This window comes from Amblyraja radiata, chromosome 28 (assembly GCF_010909765.2).
Source record: "Amblyraja radiata isolate CabotCenter1 chromosome 28, sAmbRad1.1.pri, whole genome shotgun sequence".
NCBI lineage: Eukaryota > Metazoa > Chordata > Chondrichthyes > Rajiformes > Rajidae > Amblyraja > Amblyraja radiata.
Genome location: NC_045983.1, coordinates 33861103 through 33878777, shown reverse-complemented (window position 1 = coordinate 33878777; position 17675 = coordinate 33861103). Strand labels below are relative to the sequence as shown.

Below are 17675 nucleotides of genomic sequence, written 5' to 3'. Positions count from 1 at the left end.
TTTTTAAAATTGTCATAATTCCCAATTACTTTGTTGTCCTGACAATATGCTTTTGAGGTTAATTGTTGCTCCCACAAATTAGTCGGATTAATGGTGCTCTTAAAGAGATAATCCCGAAGACGTGCAGTTTTGTAGGTTCATTGGCCCTCTGTAAACTGTGTAGGCAGTTAATGCCAAACTGGGATAAACATAGAACTATTGTGAACGGGTGATCGATGGTTGGCATGGACTCTGTGGGCCGAAGGGCCGGTTTCCGTGCTGTATCGCTAAACTAAACTAAGATGGGTAGGCAATGACAAAGCTTTGCTGATTTGGTGGGTAAATACCATTTCACTTCTGATGACAATAATCATGCATCATGGATCTCCAAAGTTAAATAGTCTGTGCACTGGACAGCATTCACTTCTGGTACCATCAGTGTAAATCGTAAAGGAGGCACAATAAACCTCAAAATGTGATATATGTATATTTGGAACCATGTCATTTGTTCACTATTTTCTCTCTTACTAAAGTAATATTCTGACTTGGAAAGGCCATTTTGGAAAATATACCAAACATACCATGAAATGAAATCTTCAAAAACACTACAGAAAGCATTTTATCAGAATGCATCACAGCACGGTTTGAGAACAGCTGCATCCAAGACCACAAGAAATTGCAGAAAATTGTGGACGCAGCCCAGACCATTGCACACAAACCAACCTCCCTTCCATCGACTCCATCTACACCTCACGCTGTCTCGGCAAGCCCAGCAATCCAGACCATCGCACACAAACTAACCTCCCTTCCATCGACTCCATCTACACCTCACGTTGCCTCAGCAAGGCCAGCAATCCAGACCATCACACAAACCAACCTCCCTTCCATCGACTCCATATACCCCTCACGCTGTCTCGGCAAGCCCAGCAATCCAGACCATCGCACACAAACTAACCTCCCTTCCATCGACTCCATCTACACCTCACGTTGCCTCAGCAAGGCCAGCAATCCAGACCATCACACAAACCAACCTCCCTTCCATTGACGACATCTACACCTTACGCTGCCTCTGCAAGGCCAGCAGCATAATCAAGGACCGGTCTCGCCCCAGTCACTCCCTCTTCTCCCCTCTCCCATCAGAAGTGTGAAAACACACACCTCCAGATTCAGGGACAGTTTCTTCCTAGCTGCTATCAGGCAACTGAACCATCCTACCACAACCAGAGAGAAGTGCTGAGCTACTATCTACCTCTTCGGAGACCTGGGACCAGACTTTACTGCATTTATCTTACCCTAAACGTTATTCATGTTATTTCCTTTATCCTGTATCTATACACTGTGAATGGCTCAAATGTAATCATGTATTGTCTTTCTGCGGACTGGTTAGCACGCATCAAAAGGTTTTCACCGTACCCCGGTACACGTGATAATAAACTAAATTCAAACACTATATTTGTTTTGCTTTTAGGCTGTCGAAGAGCTTCTGGAGTCTCTGGATTTGGAGAAAAGTAGCTATCACATGGGCCTTAGTCGGGTAAGTCATTTGTTTTGTAAATAGATGGCACTTCTAATATCTTTTTATCTTGCAAGAACAAGGAGCCAGTAATGCTTCTCAACACTTGTCTTGTTGAATAGGCATGCCCAATGTTTTATGATCAAGTGGCTTAGTTAGATAAAAGAGAACAAAACTTGCATCATTTCAAACCTTTGGCCCATTCATGGCATATTAAAGTTAATATAATGTAGAAATTGTGGAAGTCAATTTCATAACTGCAAGCTTCCACAACTGCATTGTAATATTGATCTGATAATCTGCTGTAATGATTGTTTATTGTGGAATAAGTATCAGTCAGGGCACCAGAGATGATTACCCTTCTCTTTGAACGGTCGTAGAGAATATTTTTAGAACCATCTCAGCCCATGTGCCTTTCATAGCCTTGAAGCAACATCTTGTATTTAAGTGGCATCTTTTCTTCTGTCTTGAGAATGAACAAAACACTTAATGTCGAGCGAGTTAGCTTCTAGTTATGGATTATTTGCCACATTGCCATTTGGAAAGAAAGATGATTATGTACATTAGTTTAGTTTAGGGATATAGCATGAAAACATGCTCCTTCCAGTAATCCCCATCAGCACTTTAACACTATCCTACACACACTAGGGGTGTTTTATACATTTATACCAAGCCACTTAACCTACAAACCTGTTTGTCTTTGAAATGTGGGAGAAAACCCACGCAGGTCACGGGGAGAACGTGCAAACTCCATATAGACAAGCACTCGTAGCCAGGATCGAACCCGGGTCTCTTACGCTGTAAGGCAGCAACTCTACTGCTGCGCCACCATGCAGCTTGAAAACAAACGTTAAAGTAATTTTAGCTCTTTAATTGTAACCAGAGCAACACACTGCATGATAAATGTGATAATTTACTCCCACTGTGATTTCTGCCGCCCTGCCATCTGCCTATAAATCTGAGCAGTTCCAGGCATCTTTAATCTTGCCACAGGTTTACCGTGTCAAGCACCTTCACAAAATATGTACACAATAGTCACTGCGTTTCCTTCCTGCTGTCTTATTAAAAAAGCATGAAGTTTTAAAATGTATTCATGTTGACAACACAACTACCCCTGAAGAAGGGTCTTGACCCGAAACGTCGCCCATTCCTTCACTCCAGAGATGCTGCCTGTCCCGCTGAGTTACTCCAGCAGTTTGTGTCTACCCCTGATTTACCTCTGTTTATCTAATGTCTAATATCATCAATGTTGTTCCACTTGCAAGTAGAATGGAAGGATTTCTTTCCGCCACATTCCTATTTCTAGTTCAGTGCCACTGTTCTCTGCCATGGAACATCCTTAGTCATTGAGTCATAGTGATAGAGCAAGGAAACAGGCCCTTCGGCCCAACTTGCCCAAACCGGCCACATGTCCCAGTTACACCAGTCCCACCTGCCCGCGTTTGGCCCATATCCCTCCAAACGTGTCCTATCCATGTACCTGCCTAACTGTTTCTTAAACGTTGTGATAGTCCCAGCCTCAACTACCTCCTCTGGCTGCTCGTTCCATACATCCACCACCCTCTGTGTGAAAAAGTTACCCCTCAGATTCCTATTAAATTGTTTCCACTTCAACATGAACCTGTCCTCTGTGTTCATGGATGCACATCTCCCTAGGTAACATCAATATTCAGAAGGAAGTTGCAGTATACCATTTTAATCTTAGATAATGACACTCTGTATTCAAGTTCTATTTGGCTTCTTTTCCTGGCTCCCTTGTATCTTAATTTCTTCCCTGTTGTAATCCTCATGTGAGTTCTCCGGAGCAGTACTAATCGTGGCCAAATTAGTCCGCCACGTCTCCTACCTGACTACCGTCCCCAAGTACCAGGGTGTCTCTTTCCTTAGCTACATCCTTTTATGCTCAAAGTGTGAGTATTATGGGCCTGTCCCACTAAGCGACTTTTTGGGCGACTGCCGGCACCCGTCATAGGTCGTTACAGATCGCCGAAAATTTTAAACTTGTTGAAACTCCAGCGGCGACCAGGTATCTATCGAACAAGGTACGATTCTTTGGGCGACCACTCACGATCATACAGGCGTCAACTCATGACATGTCGCCAGGGTGTTGTCTGTATGGTTGTGAGTCGTCTCCTCAGTCGCCCAAAGAGCCGTAGCATCTTTCTGGTCAACGCTCAATATTCAACATGTTGAAAATTTTCGCCAACCTGCAACGACCTATGACGGGTGCCGGGAGTCGCCGAAAAAGTTACGTAGTGGGACAGGCCCTTTATAGCTAGGTGGGGTTAGGTGTAAATGTGGTTAGATGCCCTAACGGTAGTTAACCTGTAGGTCGAAACGTTCATAAATTCTAGGAGCAGAATTAGACTATTCGCCCCATCAAGTCTACTCTGCCATTCAATCATGGCTGATCGATCTTTCCCTCTCAACCCCATTCTCCTGACTTCTCCCCACAACCCCATTCTCCTGACTTCTCCCCACAACCCCAGACACACGTAGTAATCGAGAAAATCGAAACAATATAGGAATGTGAGAAATGGGCAGTTTTAATCGTGTCGTTTGGATAAATCAAATTACGAGAGCAGTCCGAAGAAGGGTCTCGACCCGAATATGACCAATTTCTTCTCACCAGAGATGCTGCCTGTCCTCCTGAGTTACTCCAGCATTTTGTGTCTATTTTCATAGTAGTACACTAGTTTCCACTAGTGGGAGAGTCTAGGACCAGAGGCAATAGCCACAGAATAAAAGGACGTACCTTTAGAAAGGAGATGAGGAGGAATTTCTACCGGCAGGTTGGTTAATCTGGGGAATTCATTGTCACAGAAGGCTGTGGAGGCCAAGTCAATGGATACTTTTAAGTTGGAGATAGATTCTTGATTAGTACGGGTGTCAGCGGTTATGGGGAGAAGGCAGGAGAATGGTAATGAGAGGGAGAGATAGATCAGCCATATTGAATGGCAGAGTAGACTTGATGGGCCGAATGGCCTAATTCTGTTCTTATCACTTACGAATTTAGGATGACAAGGGAGCATTTGGGATTTTTTTACGGGGGGGGGTTGTTTATTGGAGCCTCACATTGAGGAACCAACTAGGGTGTAAGCTAGTTTACATTTGGCAGTGTGGGATGAATGATCTTTTTGTAACGGATTCCCTACGAAAGAGTGATCATAGCACTGTAGAATGTTGTGGGTGAGATCGTTTCCGACCAAAGTTATGCCCGAAACTTAAAAGGGATTAGCACGACAGAAGCACAAAGTCGGTGAAAGTGGACTGGGAAAATAAAGCATAGGGTATATGGTAGATCCAAGCTTGACCTTAACAGCTGGAGTAACTCAGGCAGCATCTCTGGAGAGAAGGAGCGGATGACGTTTCAGGTCGAACCCCTTCTTTCAGACCGAGAGTCAGGGGAGAGGGAGACACAGAGATAAGGAAGTGTAAGGTGTGAAAAAGAGACATCAAACGAAATGAAGCTCAAGTAAAATGTAGAGTCGATCATTGTTAGGCAGGAGAAGGTGACTACAAAGCAAACAGAGAAAACATTTAATCAGGGGTCAGTCAGACTAGTTAGAGAACTGGGAAGGGGAGGGGATGGAGAGAGAGGGAAGGCACGGACTACCTGGAGTTAGAGAAGTCAATGTTCATACTGCTGGGGTGTAAGCTGCCCAAGTGAAATATGAGGTGCTATTTCTCCAATTTGCGCTGGGCCTCACTCTGACAATGGAAGAGACCCAGGACAGAAAGGTCAGTGTGGGGAGGGGAGGGGGAGTTTAAAGTGTTTAGCCACCGGAACACATTGAAGATGTTTCAGAAGTCTTGACAAAGGAGAACGGCCACAGTTTGAAGACACACCTGATATCTAAAATCTTGGTGCTGTTCAATAAATTAAATCAAATAAACATGAACAATATTTTACTGCAAAGTGATGAGAGTCCTTTCCTTTTTTAAGGAGAATACTTGCCTGAGTTTAAAATGCCACATTTCATTTTGCTGGAAACTATTCACATTCTACATTTTTGTCTACTTTGTTTTCTGACCTTTTAAAGGCTGTTTGCAACAATGGTACCATTTAGCAACAATCCCACTCACTCCATTTCAAATGCATAAATCTGTAAGGAGGAAAGACAACATTGTGTATAAAACTATGAAAAATTATTTGGCACTTGGAAATACAAGGAAGAGAAGGGGGAAGCATGTTCATGGGCTTTTAATACGGGAGATCGATCTTCATATCCCCAAATCTGGAAATAAGTGAACCATGAGGGACATTGGTAATTATATATTGTTTCCATTATAATCTGTATAATTCAAATCTTAACCCTGTAGTCCAGCATTCGCAAGAACAATTGAGGTTTTATAAAAAAAGATTATTTCTTTTAATCAACCCCAAACGCTTCTTTGATAATTAGACTTCATGTACTGAATAATTCGTTGGTTTCTAAGATTATATTGTGGTGCAGCAGGTTACAGCGTTTGCAGTGCCCGAGACCCGGGTTCGATCCCGACTACGGGTGCTGTCTTTACGGAGTTTCTACGGTCTCCCCGTGACCCCGTGGGTTTTCTCCGAGATCTTAGAAACATAGGTGCAGGAGTAGGCCATTCAGTCCTTCGAGCTAGCACCGCCATTCAATATGATCATGACTGATCATCTAAAATCAGTACCCTTCTCCTGCTTATTCCCCATATCCCTTAATTCCTTGAGCCGTAAGAGCTAAATCTAACTCTTGAAAACATCCAGTGAATTGGCCTTCATAGCCGTCTGTGGCAGAGAATTCTTCGGTTTCCTCCCACACTCCAAAGACGTACAGGTTTGTAAATGATGGTGTTAGTGTGCGGGGATTGCTGGTCGGTGCGGATACGGTGGACCGAAAGGCTTGTTTCCCTGCTGTATCTCTAAACTAAACTACACTAAAATGAGTACCTGGTTAAGTGTATTGCAGTATTCTATGCCGTTCAGGCAAGAAACGTTAATTGGCTGTGTCAGTAGACTGGTTGAATAAATAGACTTTTATTTTTATTGATGCAGATACCCAATGCATTTATTAAATGTGAGTTGCCAGAACGTTTATTTTCTACACTTGTAAGAGTGGCTTGGTGGCGCAGCGGGAGAGTTGCTGCATTACAGCGGCAGAGACTAGGCTCTATTCTAACTACGGGTGCTGTCTGTACGGACTTTGTACGTTCTCCCCGTGACCTGCGTGGGTTTTCTCAGAGATCTTCACTTTCCTCCCACACTCCAAAGACGTACAAGTTTGTAGGTTAACGGGCTTAATATAATTGTAAATTGTCCCTAGTGTGTGTAGGTTAGTGTTAGTGTGTGGGCGATCGGTGGTCGGCATGGACTCGGTGGGCCGAAGGGCCTGTCTCCGCATTGTATCTCTAAGATAAACTAAACTTGTCAGCTAAACTCTCTATGGTAGCATATGCGTTTTAACTTTGGTGACTGTGGTATTACGGGATCATTGATAAATAAGTACATTCAGTCTTCTCGGGACTGGTTATTTCAATCATATGGTAGATTTGTATGTTTGCTTCTTGGCCAAATGGAATTGAAGTCCATGTTGATCACTTAGTTGGATGATTGATTTTCATGTGTAAATGCTGGAGAGAGACACAAAATGCAGGAGTAACTCAGCGGGTCAGGCAGCATCTGTGGAGAAAAGGAATAGGTGACGTTTCGGGACAAGACCCTTCTTCAGACTGAGTGTCAGAGGAAAGGGAAACGAGAGATAAAGATGGTGATATTGAACAAATATATATCTCTATATATCTCCACATCACTGTCTATATCTCTCGTTTCCCTTTCCCCTGACTCTTAATCTGAAGAAGGATCTCGTCCCAAAACTTCACCTATTGTTTTATCTGAGGATGCTGCCTGACCCGCTGAGTTACCCTAGCTTCTTGCATCTATATTCAGTGTAACCTGTATCTGCAGTTCCTTCCTACACTATCATTGCTGGGCCTGTTTCTAATGGACTTGAGAAAGTAAACAAATCCTTAACTTGAGAGGAGCAGTATAATTGTTTACGTTTGATGGCAATTTTTGAATGGAACTTTAGAATGAAGAATTCCAGATTTCCTCACTGTAGGACATATACTAAATCTTTTGAACCCGTTTAACATCTTACAATTAAGGAGTCAGGTTGCTCCTTTCTTCAGGTTTGCACACTAAGTAATGCTGTTTCTGCACAAATCCAGTGAGCTAGGTTAGGTCGTGATCTCGGGTGTTGTCTATGTGGAGTTTGCATGTTCTATCTATGAGCCTATGGGTTTCCGCTGGGTGCTCTGATTCCTCCCATCGTACCAAAGATATGCTGAAAATAGACACAAATTACTAGAGTAACTCAGCGGGTCAGACAGCATCTCCGGAGAAAAGGAATGGTTGTAACCCTTCTGCAGACTGAAAGCATTTTGTGTCTATCTTCGGTATAAACCAGCACCTGCAGTTCGTTCCTATATTCTAGGTCAGGGAATTTCCTTCCCCTCAGTATTTCACAAAAAACTCTTAGGTTGCTATTTTTTTCTCTCATTTGAATGGCATAGTATTTCTTCCCTGTGGTTGAAGGCATGTTGTAAATGGTTTGAACACATGACACATTCATAGCAAAAGGATTTGAGTACAGGAGCAGGGAGGTTCTACTGCAGTTGTACAGGGTCTTGGTGAGACCACACCTGGAGTATTGCGTACAGTTTTGGTCTCCAAATCTGAGGAAGGACATTATTGCCATAGAGGGAGTGCAGAGAAGGTTCACCAGACTGATTCCTGGGATGTCAGGACTGTCTTATGAAGAAAGACTGGATAGACTTGGTTTATACTCTCTAGAATTTAGGAGATTGAGAGGGGATCTTATAGAAACTTACAAAATTCTTAAGGGGTTGGACAGGCTAGATGCAGGAAGATTGCTCCCGATGTTGGGGAAGTCCAGGACAAGGGGTCACAGCTTAAGGGTAAGGGGGAAATCCTTTAAAACCGAGATGAGAAGAACTTTTTTCACACAGAGAGTGGTGAATCCCTGGAACTCCCTGCCACAGAGGGTAGTCGAGGCTAGTTCATTGGCTATATTTAAGAGGGAGTTAGATGTGGCCCTTGTGGCTAAGTGGATCAGGGGGTATGGAGAGAAGGCAGGTACGGGATACTGAGTTGGATGATCAGCCATGATCATATTGAATGGCGGTGCAGGCTTGAAGGGCCGAATGGCCTATTCCTGCACCTAATTTCTATGTTTCTATGTTTCTATGACGTGTGTATTAACGATTCACATGACAGCGCAGCATTGTTGTACAGTATTTAAAGTGGTGCCTCTGCTTCAGAGGGCAGTGGAGGCCGGTTCTCTGGATGCTTTCAAGAGAGAGCTAGATAGGGCTCTTAAAGATAGTGGAGTCAGGGGATATGGGGAGAAGGCAGGAACGGGGTACTGATTGTGGATGATCAGCCATGATCACATTGAATGGTGGTGCTGGCTCAAGTGGCCGAATGGCCTACTCCTGCACCTATTGTCTGTTGTCTATTGTGGCACCCTGCTAAGTAACTTAGCAAACCTAGCATCGCTCCACAAGAACAGCTCGTAAGGAGAGACATTTCCACTTTGGAAAAGCAGACTCTCTTCTTGAAACTCACAAATGTGCGGCTCGGCAAATTCCAGTGGTCTGTGTGGGCAGGTGAGCTGTTGCTGGCGTGAGTGGTAATGGTGACCGCTTCCTGGTCATTCTGCGTCACTCGGGGAAATTCAATCTACTTCCCACCTCGTGGCCAGTCACGTTTGCACGTCGCATCAGATGACATTGTTGCCCACGGAGTGAAGGAAAATGTGTGGTGAGGCTCATGCGGCAATGGCAGTAGAATGGAACACTCTGCAAAGGCCCAGCAGCTAAATGCAGCATGTGTGGAGAGGAAAGGAAAGTAAACTTCGCAGGTCAGTCACTTGAATACACAAACTTTTATTTCTCTGTGAATGTCGGAGTTGCCGAGTTGTTACAGCATTTTGTTTTATTTCATTGACACCTGATCTGTCCTGTACCGGGGCATGTGAATAAAATATATATTGGCGTGTCGTGTAAAGTTGTGCATGTAAATGAACATGAAATATCTAACCTTCCCTATCTAATATCTAAATATCTAAACTTGCTCAATGCCGCCTCCATTGTCTTATTGAAGTACTAAAAGATTGGAATGAAGAAATTCTGTGTACAATTTGAGTGATATTTTATTCATTACCGTGTACACGTGAGATGCTAAGAAATAATGCATAAGGACAACAGCAGTTTAGCTAAACACAATATGATCGTGCACTAGGCCTCATCTCATCTGCGCCCATTTCCTATATACTGGCCATATTGTCAGCTGCTAAATTAAAGTGAGTGGACTTACAGCTGGTGATTTTTTAACAGGTGAATTAGAATCAATTGCCTTTTCAAAGGCCACTTAGGATACATTGTTGTTTACATTAACTAACAATTAATGTTTTTTACAGTATGTAGGAAGGAACTGCAGATGCTGGTTCAAACCGAAGATAGACACAAACTGCTGGAGTAACTCAGCGGGACAGGCAGCATCTCTGGAGAGAAGGAATGGGTGACATTTCGGGTCGTGGCCCTTGTCAAACTATTCTGAAGAAGGGTCTCGACCCGAAACGTCACCCGTTCCTTTGCTCCAGAGGTGTTGCCTGTCCCGCTGAGTTACCCCAGCATTTTGTGTCTATCTTCAATACTTTTACAGAATGTATTGGTTTGCATTGAACACTTCGAGACTCACCTATTTAAAAACTCAAGCGCAAACTCACCCAAGAGCTTGTACAGGAGGTTCTGCAAGAAGGCGATTGTTGTGTTCCGTAGAAAGCTCGCTTTATAGAAAATAATCATAAAATCAATTATAAATCAAAAAGTTATAAACACAAAGGTACACAAAAAAGCTGGAGAAACTCAGCGGGTGCAGCAGCATCTATGGAGCGAAGGAAATAGGCAACGTTTAAGGAAATAGGCAACGTTTCGGGCCGAAACCCAGGGGGTTTCGGCCCGAAACGTTGCCTATTTCCTTCGCTCCATAGATGCTGCTGCACCCGCTGAGTTTCTCCAGCTTTTTTGTGTACCTTCGATTTTCCAGCATCTGCAGTTCCTTCTTGAACAAGTTATAAACACAATTGTGTCGATGGAGGAAAGGGGGTTAGAGTGTTTCAAACTCACAATTTTTGTCACTGCAAACTAAAAATACTACATTGTTTATTAAGCATTGTTGCACTAGTGGCAAACAGAAGCGCTTGCTTGTCAAGCTCACTGGTTAAGGTAGCAGCAGCTGTGTTCTCAAGAGAAAATAATGTCTGATTACTGCAAGGAAGTTGCACGAAACAGTTTTTTTTTCCCTCCCCCCGAGGCAGTTTTTTTTCTGCTTGTCATTTTTTTACTAACTTCCATGTGGTTTTCCAGTTCTAGTTCGAAATCCCGCTCTAACCAATTCAGCCCACCAATTCCCAACTCATCGATTGCATTATATCCACTTTGTGTTACGGAAACAAGTGTTAAAACAGAACAACTGAGTTGCTCTGAATCATAGTCGGGATCAGCACGGAAGTTTGCTCCTGTAATCTTGGAACCTGTCTCATATGACAGATGGACTTTACTACTTACAGTTGGTAACTTGACTAGCTGAATGAGAACTTTGAACATTCTTGATTTGTTGAAATATGGTTTTGGCATTCACACTTCAAAGTGACATTTGTGTGCATTAAAGGATTCACAGAAGTACGGGCATTCACAAAGGATGGTCAACCCCCTGTCGGATCCTCCCTGGTAACTTCAGAAGCCTTTTAATGGGACTCTGCCACATCCTAACATGATGTAGCAAAGAGCCACAGGAAACTGCAGCCGCTGGAATCCTGAACAAAACACAAACTGCTGGAGAAACTCAGTGGGTCAGGCAGCATCAATGGAGGGAATCGACGGACAATGGTTTGGGTCGGGACGCCTCTCAAGACTGATCATTGTAGCATTAACATTGTAGCACTACTAAGAAAGAAAATTCAGCCCATAACTTCCTGAAAGCTATAGAGAGAACCCACCCTAGTCGTCCTGCTAGTGCCACTGTTTGCATTTACTCGTTATCACCTTTTCCAGAGCCAACAATGGACCATTATGGGCTCCACCTTTCCTTAATCATTGTTTAGTTTAGTTTGGTTTAGAGATAATGCATGGAAACAGGCCCTTTGGCCCACTGAGTCCATGCTGACCTGCGATCCCAGCACACTAAAGGGCCTGTCCCACTTTCACAACCTAATTCACGACCTCTGCCGAGTTTACCCTTGACTCTTACTCGCAGCATGGTCGTCACAAGGTCGTAGGAAGTCGTAGGTAGGTTGTAGCAGGCCGTGATGCTAGTCGTAGGTACTCATGGCATCAAGTAGGTCGGGGTGTTTTTCTAGCCTGATGAAAAATGTCCACGAGTAAAAAAGGTTGTGAATTAGGTTGTGAAAGTGGGACAGGCCCTTTGCACTATCCTGAGCACTAGGAACAATTTACAATTTTGCAGAAGCCAATTTATCTACAAACCTGTACATCTTTTGGGTGTGGAAGGCAACTGGAGTTCCCGGCTAAAAAACCCGCGCAGGTCACGGGGAGAACACACAAACTCCGTACAGACAGCACCCGTAGTCAGGGTAGAACCCGGGTCTCTGGCGCAGTGAGGCAGCAACTCTACGCTGCGCCACCGTGCTGGCTTTAATTTGTTCTTTTGCATACTGTTCATTCATGTTCTTTGTACCTTTTCATACCTCTAATGTCCCTCTTCCTGTGACTCTCAGTCTGAAAAAGGGTCTCGACCCGAAACGTCAGCAGAGTTTGTCTCCAGAGATGCTGCCTGTCCCGCTGAGTTACTCCAGCATTTGTGTATCTTCAAAGAGAACTTGTTAGTTCTGTTTTGGAACTAGATGTAATGAGCATCATGGTTTTGAGGGAATAAAAGCTTTTGAAATTGTTTTAGGAAGATTGCCATTGCTGTTTTAATTTTCGGGAAAAATGGCCCAGCCAATTGTTCTGGCCTGCCCGTAGTGTCATGTTATCATCGATTATTTATTTATATTCTCCTTTCTGCTGGTCGCAGGTGTTTTTCAGAGCAGGGACCCTTGTTAAATTGGAAGAACAAAGGGATGAACAGACCAGAAGGAACATCACACTCTTCCAGGCAGCTTGCAGAGGATACCTGGCACGGCAGCATTTCAAGAAGAGAAAGGTAGTAGAATGTCAACGACCGCATCACAAACCGAACATGAATGAACAATGATTTATCTGTATTCACTTGGTCATAGAGTGATACAGTGTAGAAACAGGCCCTTCAGCCCAACTTGCCCATACTAGCCAACGCTATTCATAGAGTGATACAGTGTGGAAACAGGCCCTTCAGCCCAACTTGCCCACACCGGCCAACATGTCCCATCTACACGAGTCATAGAGTGATACAGTGTGGAAACAGGCCCTTAAGCCCAACTTGCCCACACCGGCCAACTTGTCCCAGCTACACTCGTCCCACCCGCCTGCGTTGGTCCATATCCCTCCAAACCTATCCTATCCATGTACCTGTCTAACTGTTTTGTAAACGGTCCCAGCCTCAACCTCCTCCTCTGGCAGCTCGTTCCATACACCCATCACCCATGAAGTTACAAAAATGTTTCTTCCCTCTTATAAAGACAACCAGAGAGTAGTCATAAGGTCATAAGTGATAGGATCAGAATTAGGCCATTCGGCCCATCAAGTCTACTCTGCCTTTCAATCATGGTTAATCTGTCTCTCCCTCCTAACATTTTCCTGCCTTCTCCCCGTAACCCCTGACACCCGTACTAATCAAGAATCTATCTATCTCTGCCTTAAAAATATCCACTGACTTGGCCTCCACAGCCTTCTGTGGCAATGAATTCCACAGATTCACCACCCTCTGACTAAAGAAATTCCTCCTCACCTCCTTCCTAAAGGAACGTCCTATTATTCTGAGGGTGTGTCCTCTGGTCCTAGACTCTCCCACCAGTAGAAGCATCTTCTCCACATCCACTCTATCCAAGCCTTTCGCTATTCAGTAAGTTTGAATGAGGTGTCCCCTCATCCTTCTAAACTCCAGCGAGTAAAGGCCCAGTGCCGACAGTGCTGAAACAGTCCTGAACTACTATCTACCTCATTGATGACCCTCGGACTATCCTTGATCGGACTTTGCCGGCTTTACCTTGCACTAAACGTTATTCCCTTATCATGTATCTGTACACTGTAAATGGCTCGATTGTAATTATGCATTGTCTTTCCGCTGACTGGTTAGCACGCAACAAAAGCTTACTGTACATCGGTACACATGACAATAAACTAAACAAAACGAAACCATCAAAAGTTTATGCCTATCCCATGTAAGCAATCTGATTGAAGATAAATTAATATATTTATTTTTCAGATTCAAGATCTAGCAATCCGTTGTATCCAGAAAAACATTAAAAAGAACAAAGGAGTCAAGAACTGGCCATGGTGGAAAGTGTTCACGACAGTTCGGCCATTAATTGAGGTCCAGTTGACAGAAGAACAAATAAGAGGCAAAGACGTAAGCATTTTAAACTCTCAGTTATTTACGTTGTATATTTTGAAAGCCAGGGATGAAATGTATGGGCACAAGGCCGTCCTAGACTCTCCCACCAGTGGAAACATCCTTTCCACATCCACTCTATCCAAGCCTTTCATCATTCTGTAACTTTCAATGAGGTCCCCCCTCAACCTTCTAAACTCTGGCGAGTACAGTCCCAGTGCCGTCAAACGCTCAAGTCTTTCTCTCTTGCGCTAAGAAAGACTGAAAATGTTCATTCAAGTTCACCACTTTGCGTAAAAGCTAACATAAATATGTTCTCTCCCTCTCTCTCTGATGTTAGGAGGAGATACAGCAGCTACGCAGCAAAGTAGAGCGGGTTGAAAAGGAACGCAATGAGTTGCGGCTCACAGGCGATCGGCTGGAAAGCAGGGTAAGATGATACTTGGGGTTCCTCCGTACATCTGGTGAAACCATTGTCATTTTACAGTTGTCAACCTCATTTATTTGATGCATTGCAGCAGATGGTTGGTGAACGATACTGAGCCTACCCAAGTATCATGTTAGCTCTAAAGCATGGAGGTGTAGTTAAAGGCCTGTCCCATTTACGCGATTGTTTCGGCGACTTGCCGGCACCCGCCATAGTGGCAGCAGGTTGCCGAAACTTTTCAACATGTTGAAAAATCCAGTGGCGACCAGAAAAAGGTACGACTCTTTGGGCGACTACTCACGACCATACAGGCGACACCGGAGCGCCCGGAGAAAACCCATGTGGTCACGGGGAGAACGTATAAACTCCGTACAGGCAGCATCCGTAATCAGGATCGAGCCGGGGTCTCTGGCTCTGTAAGGCAGCAACTCTACCGCTGCGCCACCGTGCCGCCCTGTTAAGCCACTTCACTGCCGGGCTCCTTTGGATTTTATTTTTGTACATTCAGGCCCTGGGCACAGCTGGCAAGAAGAGTGCTTAGCGCCCTTCTCTAGTTACGGCTGAGAAGGTGGACAAACTTCATCTGATGGAGATATTCCCCTCTGCTGTTGGGGAGGGGGTTAGAATGTAGACCCCGTGATGTTGGGAGGCCAGTGATGGTGTGGACTTGGGGGGGAGGGAACATGCAGGAGGTGTTGCCACATATACGATGCCCTTTGTCCTTGGCAATAAAGCTTGTGGGTTGGGACTGCAGTGACTGCAGTGCATTTGACGATATACGTGCTCCAGCTAACTTGGCTTTGATAATGTTATTGCTATCAAAGGTTGATTGTTCGACTCTTAGAAATGGTTATGGCCAACAAAGCCATTGTTGACAGAGATACAAGTCATGCTGGTTTACAAAAAAAGACACAAATAACTCAGCAGGTCAGGCAGCATCTCTGGAGAGAAGGAATGGGTCTGAAGAAGGGTCTCGACCCGAAACGTCGCCCTATTCATTCTCTCCAGCGCTGCTGCCTGTCCCATCGAGCAACTCCAGCATTTTGTTTCTATATTATGGATAGGTGATAATTTGGTCAAGACCCTTGGTCAGCCTAGAATGCTGGTTCCCTATCTTCAAATTGTTTAATTTACTACAATATTTATTGTTACACATAAATACCAGTGTGGACAGTGGTTTTGATGATGTGATTTTACCAACAGCTTGGAGAACTGACATCTGAATTAACAGATGAGAGAAACACTGGTGAATCAACGTCTCAACTTCTGGAGACTGAATCAGCAGACAGACTTCGCCTAGAGAAAGAAATGAAAGAGTTACAGGTCAGCTCATTATTATTTATCTCCTGAAATTCTGGCAAAAAAAAAAATATCCATGTCTTTCCGTGAGGTTTGTTATAAGTTCATGTGATAGAAGCCGAATTAGGCCATTCGGTCCGTCAAGTCTACTCTGCCATTTAATCATGGCTGATCTATCTTTCTCTCTTAACCCCATTTTCCTGCCTTCTCCCCATAACCCCTATTAGTCGTAGAAGCAGATTTTAATTCAGTCCACTAGTTCACAAGTTATAGGAGTAGATTAAGCCATTTGGCCCATCGAGTCTGCTTTGCCATTCAATCAATGAATCAATGGTCCTTTATGGTCACTTGCACCGAGGGACAGTGAAATTCCATTTACCATACAGTCATACAAAAAAAAGGACAAGCCACATAACTGCATAAAGATTAAACATAGACTTAAACAGCCACCACAGCGGCGTGTGAGAATCCCCAGGGCACACAGCATAAGCGGAGACCAACAGCCATCAGTTCAACCTACCCGAACTCCCGGTGGCTCAGCACTTCAACTCCCCCTCCCATTCCCAATCCGACCTCTCTGTCCTGGGCCTCCTCCATTGCCAGAGTGAGCAACACCGGAAATTGGAGGAACAGCACCTCATATTCCGCCTGGGTTGCTTGCGTCCGTGTGGCATGAACATTGAATTCTCCCAATTTTGCTAGCCCTTGCTGTCTCCTCCCCTTCCTTAACCCTCGAGCTGTCTCCTCCCATCCCCCCGCCCTCGGGCTCCTCCTCCTCCCTTTTTCCTTCCTTCTCCCCCCCACCCCCCATCAGTCTGAAGAAGGGTTTCGGCCCGAAACGGCCTATTTCCTTCGCTCCATAGATGCTGCTGCACCCGCTGAGTTTCTCCAGCATTTTTGTGTACCAGCCATCAGTTCAATGTCCGGGCCACACACACACACACGCTCCTTCACCGTGATGTGCCCAGAGTTGTACCGACCGCTGTCACTCACTCTGCAGTCCCTGTCCACCCGAGCAGTCAGAAAGCCATCCGCACTCGCACTAAACTACAGGATGTCCTCGTGGAGCCATGTCCCCGCAAACACCAAGATCACTGCACTCACGGCACTCCCTCCGAGTCCCCACCAGCGCAGGCAGCACATCCATCTTGTATTTCGGCGGGCCTCACTTTCCCCACTGTGATGGAAGGCAAATAACGTTTACCTTCTTTCCAACTTTTCTCCCGCTGTCAGGGCGATTGAAACATCCGCAGTTGTGGCAATCGAAACCCCCGCATCGGGGAGACCGAGGCTCCCACGATCAGGGCGGTCGAAGCCCCTGCGGTTGGTGCTCCCGCAGTCGATCCCTAATAAAGGGACCGCCAGCTCTACTCTGTTAAGGCCACGGTGCAGACGGAAATACGATACGGAAAAAGTCGCAACTCTGTCGAGGGAAGAGATAAACAAGGTTTCCCCCAACCATCCCCACATAACACAAAAACTAAAAGTACACTAAAACATAGAAGTAAATACAGACTAAAAACAACAACACAAGAAAGGGACGGGACAGGCTGTTGGCGATTTATCATCGTTCCTTACAATGCCGTGTACAACAGTGATCGCAACTTCTACTGAAGTGTGGATGGCCGTTGGCTCGCTAGGAGCTCATCCGCCCTTTGACAGGTCTTGTTTTTGGTCCTGCTGGGGGGTCCACAGCCCCCTCCTCACCTGGCAAACCAGGTGGGGGAGACAGTTTAGTCGCCGACTATCCGTCCATGGAGCAGGTAGCACGGGATTACATGGAACCCGTGGCGGGGGGAACTCCCCCCCCCCCCCCCCCACCTGACCTTTACATCAGGAACAAGATAGGCATGAATCATGACTTTGATAATGGGCTTTTATACGTATGTGCATCTCATGCATTGTGTAGATGTTGA

At 44.9% G+C, this 17675-nt stretch overlaps 1 protein-coding gene across 15 annotated transcripts in view; it reads left to right on the top strand.

The window, feature by feature from the left end:
- Positions 1-17675, top strand: part of myo18a (myosin XVIIIA) — a 184390-nt gene that overhangs the window by 131347 nt on the left and 35368 nt on the right. For all 15 annotated transcript variants that reach the window (XM_033046271.1, XM_033046267.1, XM_033046266.1 and 12 more), the window contains 5 exons: positions 1448-1513; positions 12579-12707; positions 13908-14051; positions 14374-14463; positions 15664-15783. In XM_033046271.1, coding sequence (XP_032902162.1) covers positions 1448-1513; positions 12579-12707; positions 13908-14051; positions 14374-14463; positions 15664-15783 — 549 coding nt within the window. The remainder of the gene's footprint in view (positions 1-1447; positions 1514-12578; positions 12708-13907; positions 14052-14373; positions 14464-15663; positions 15784-17675) is intronic.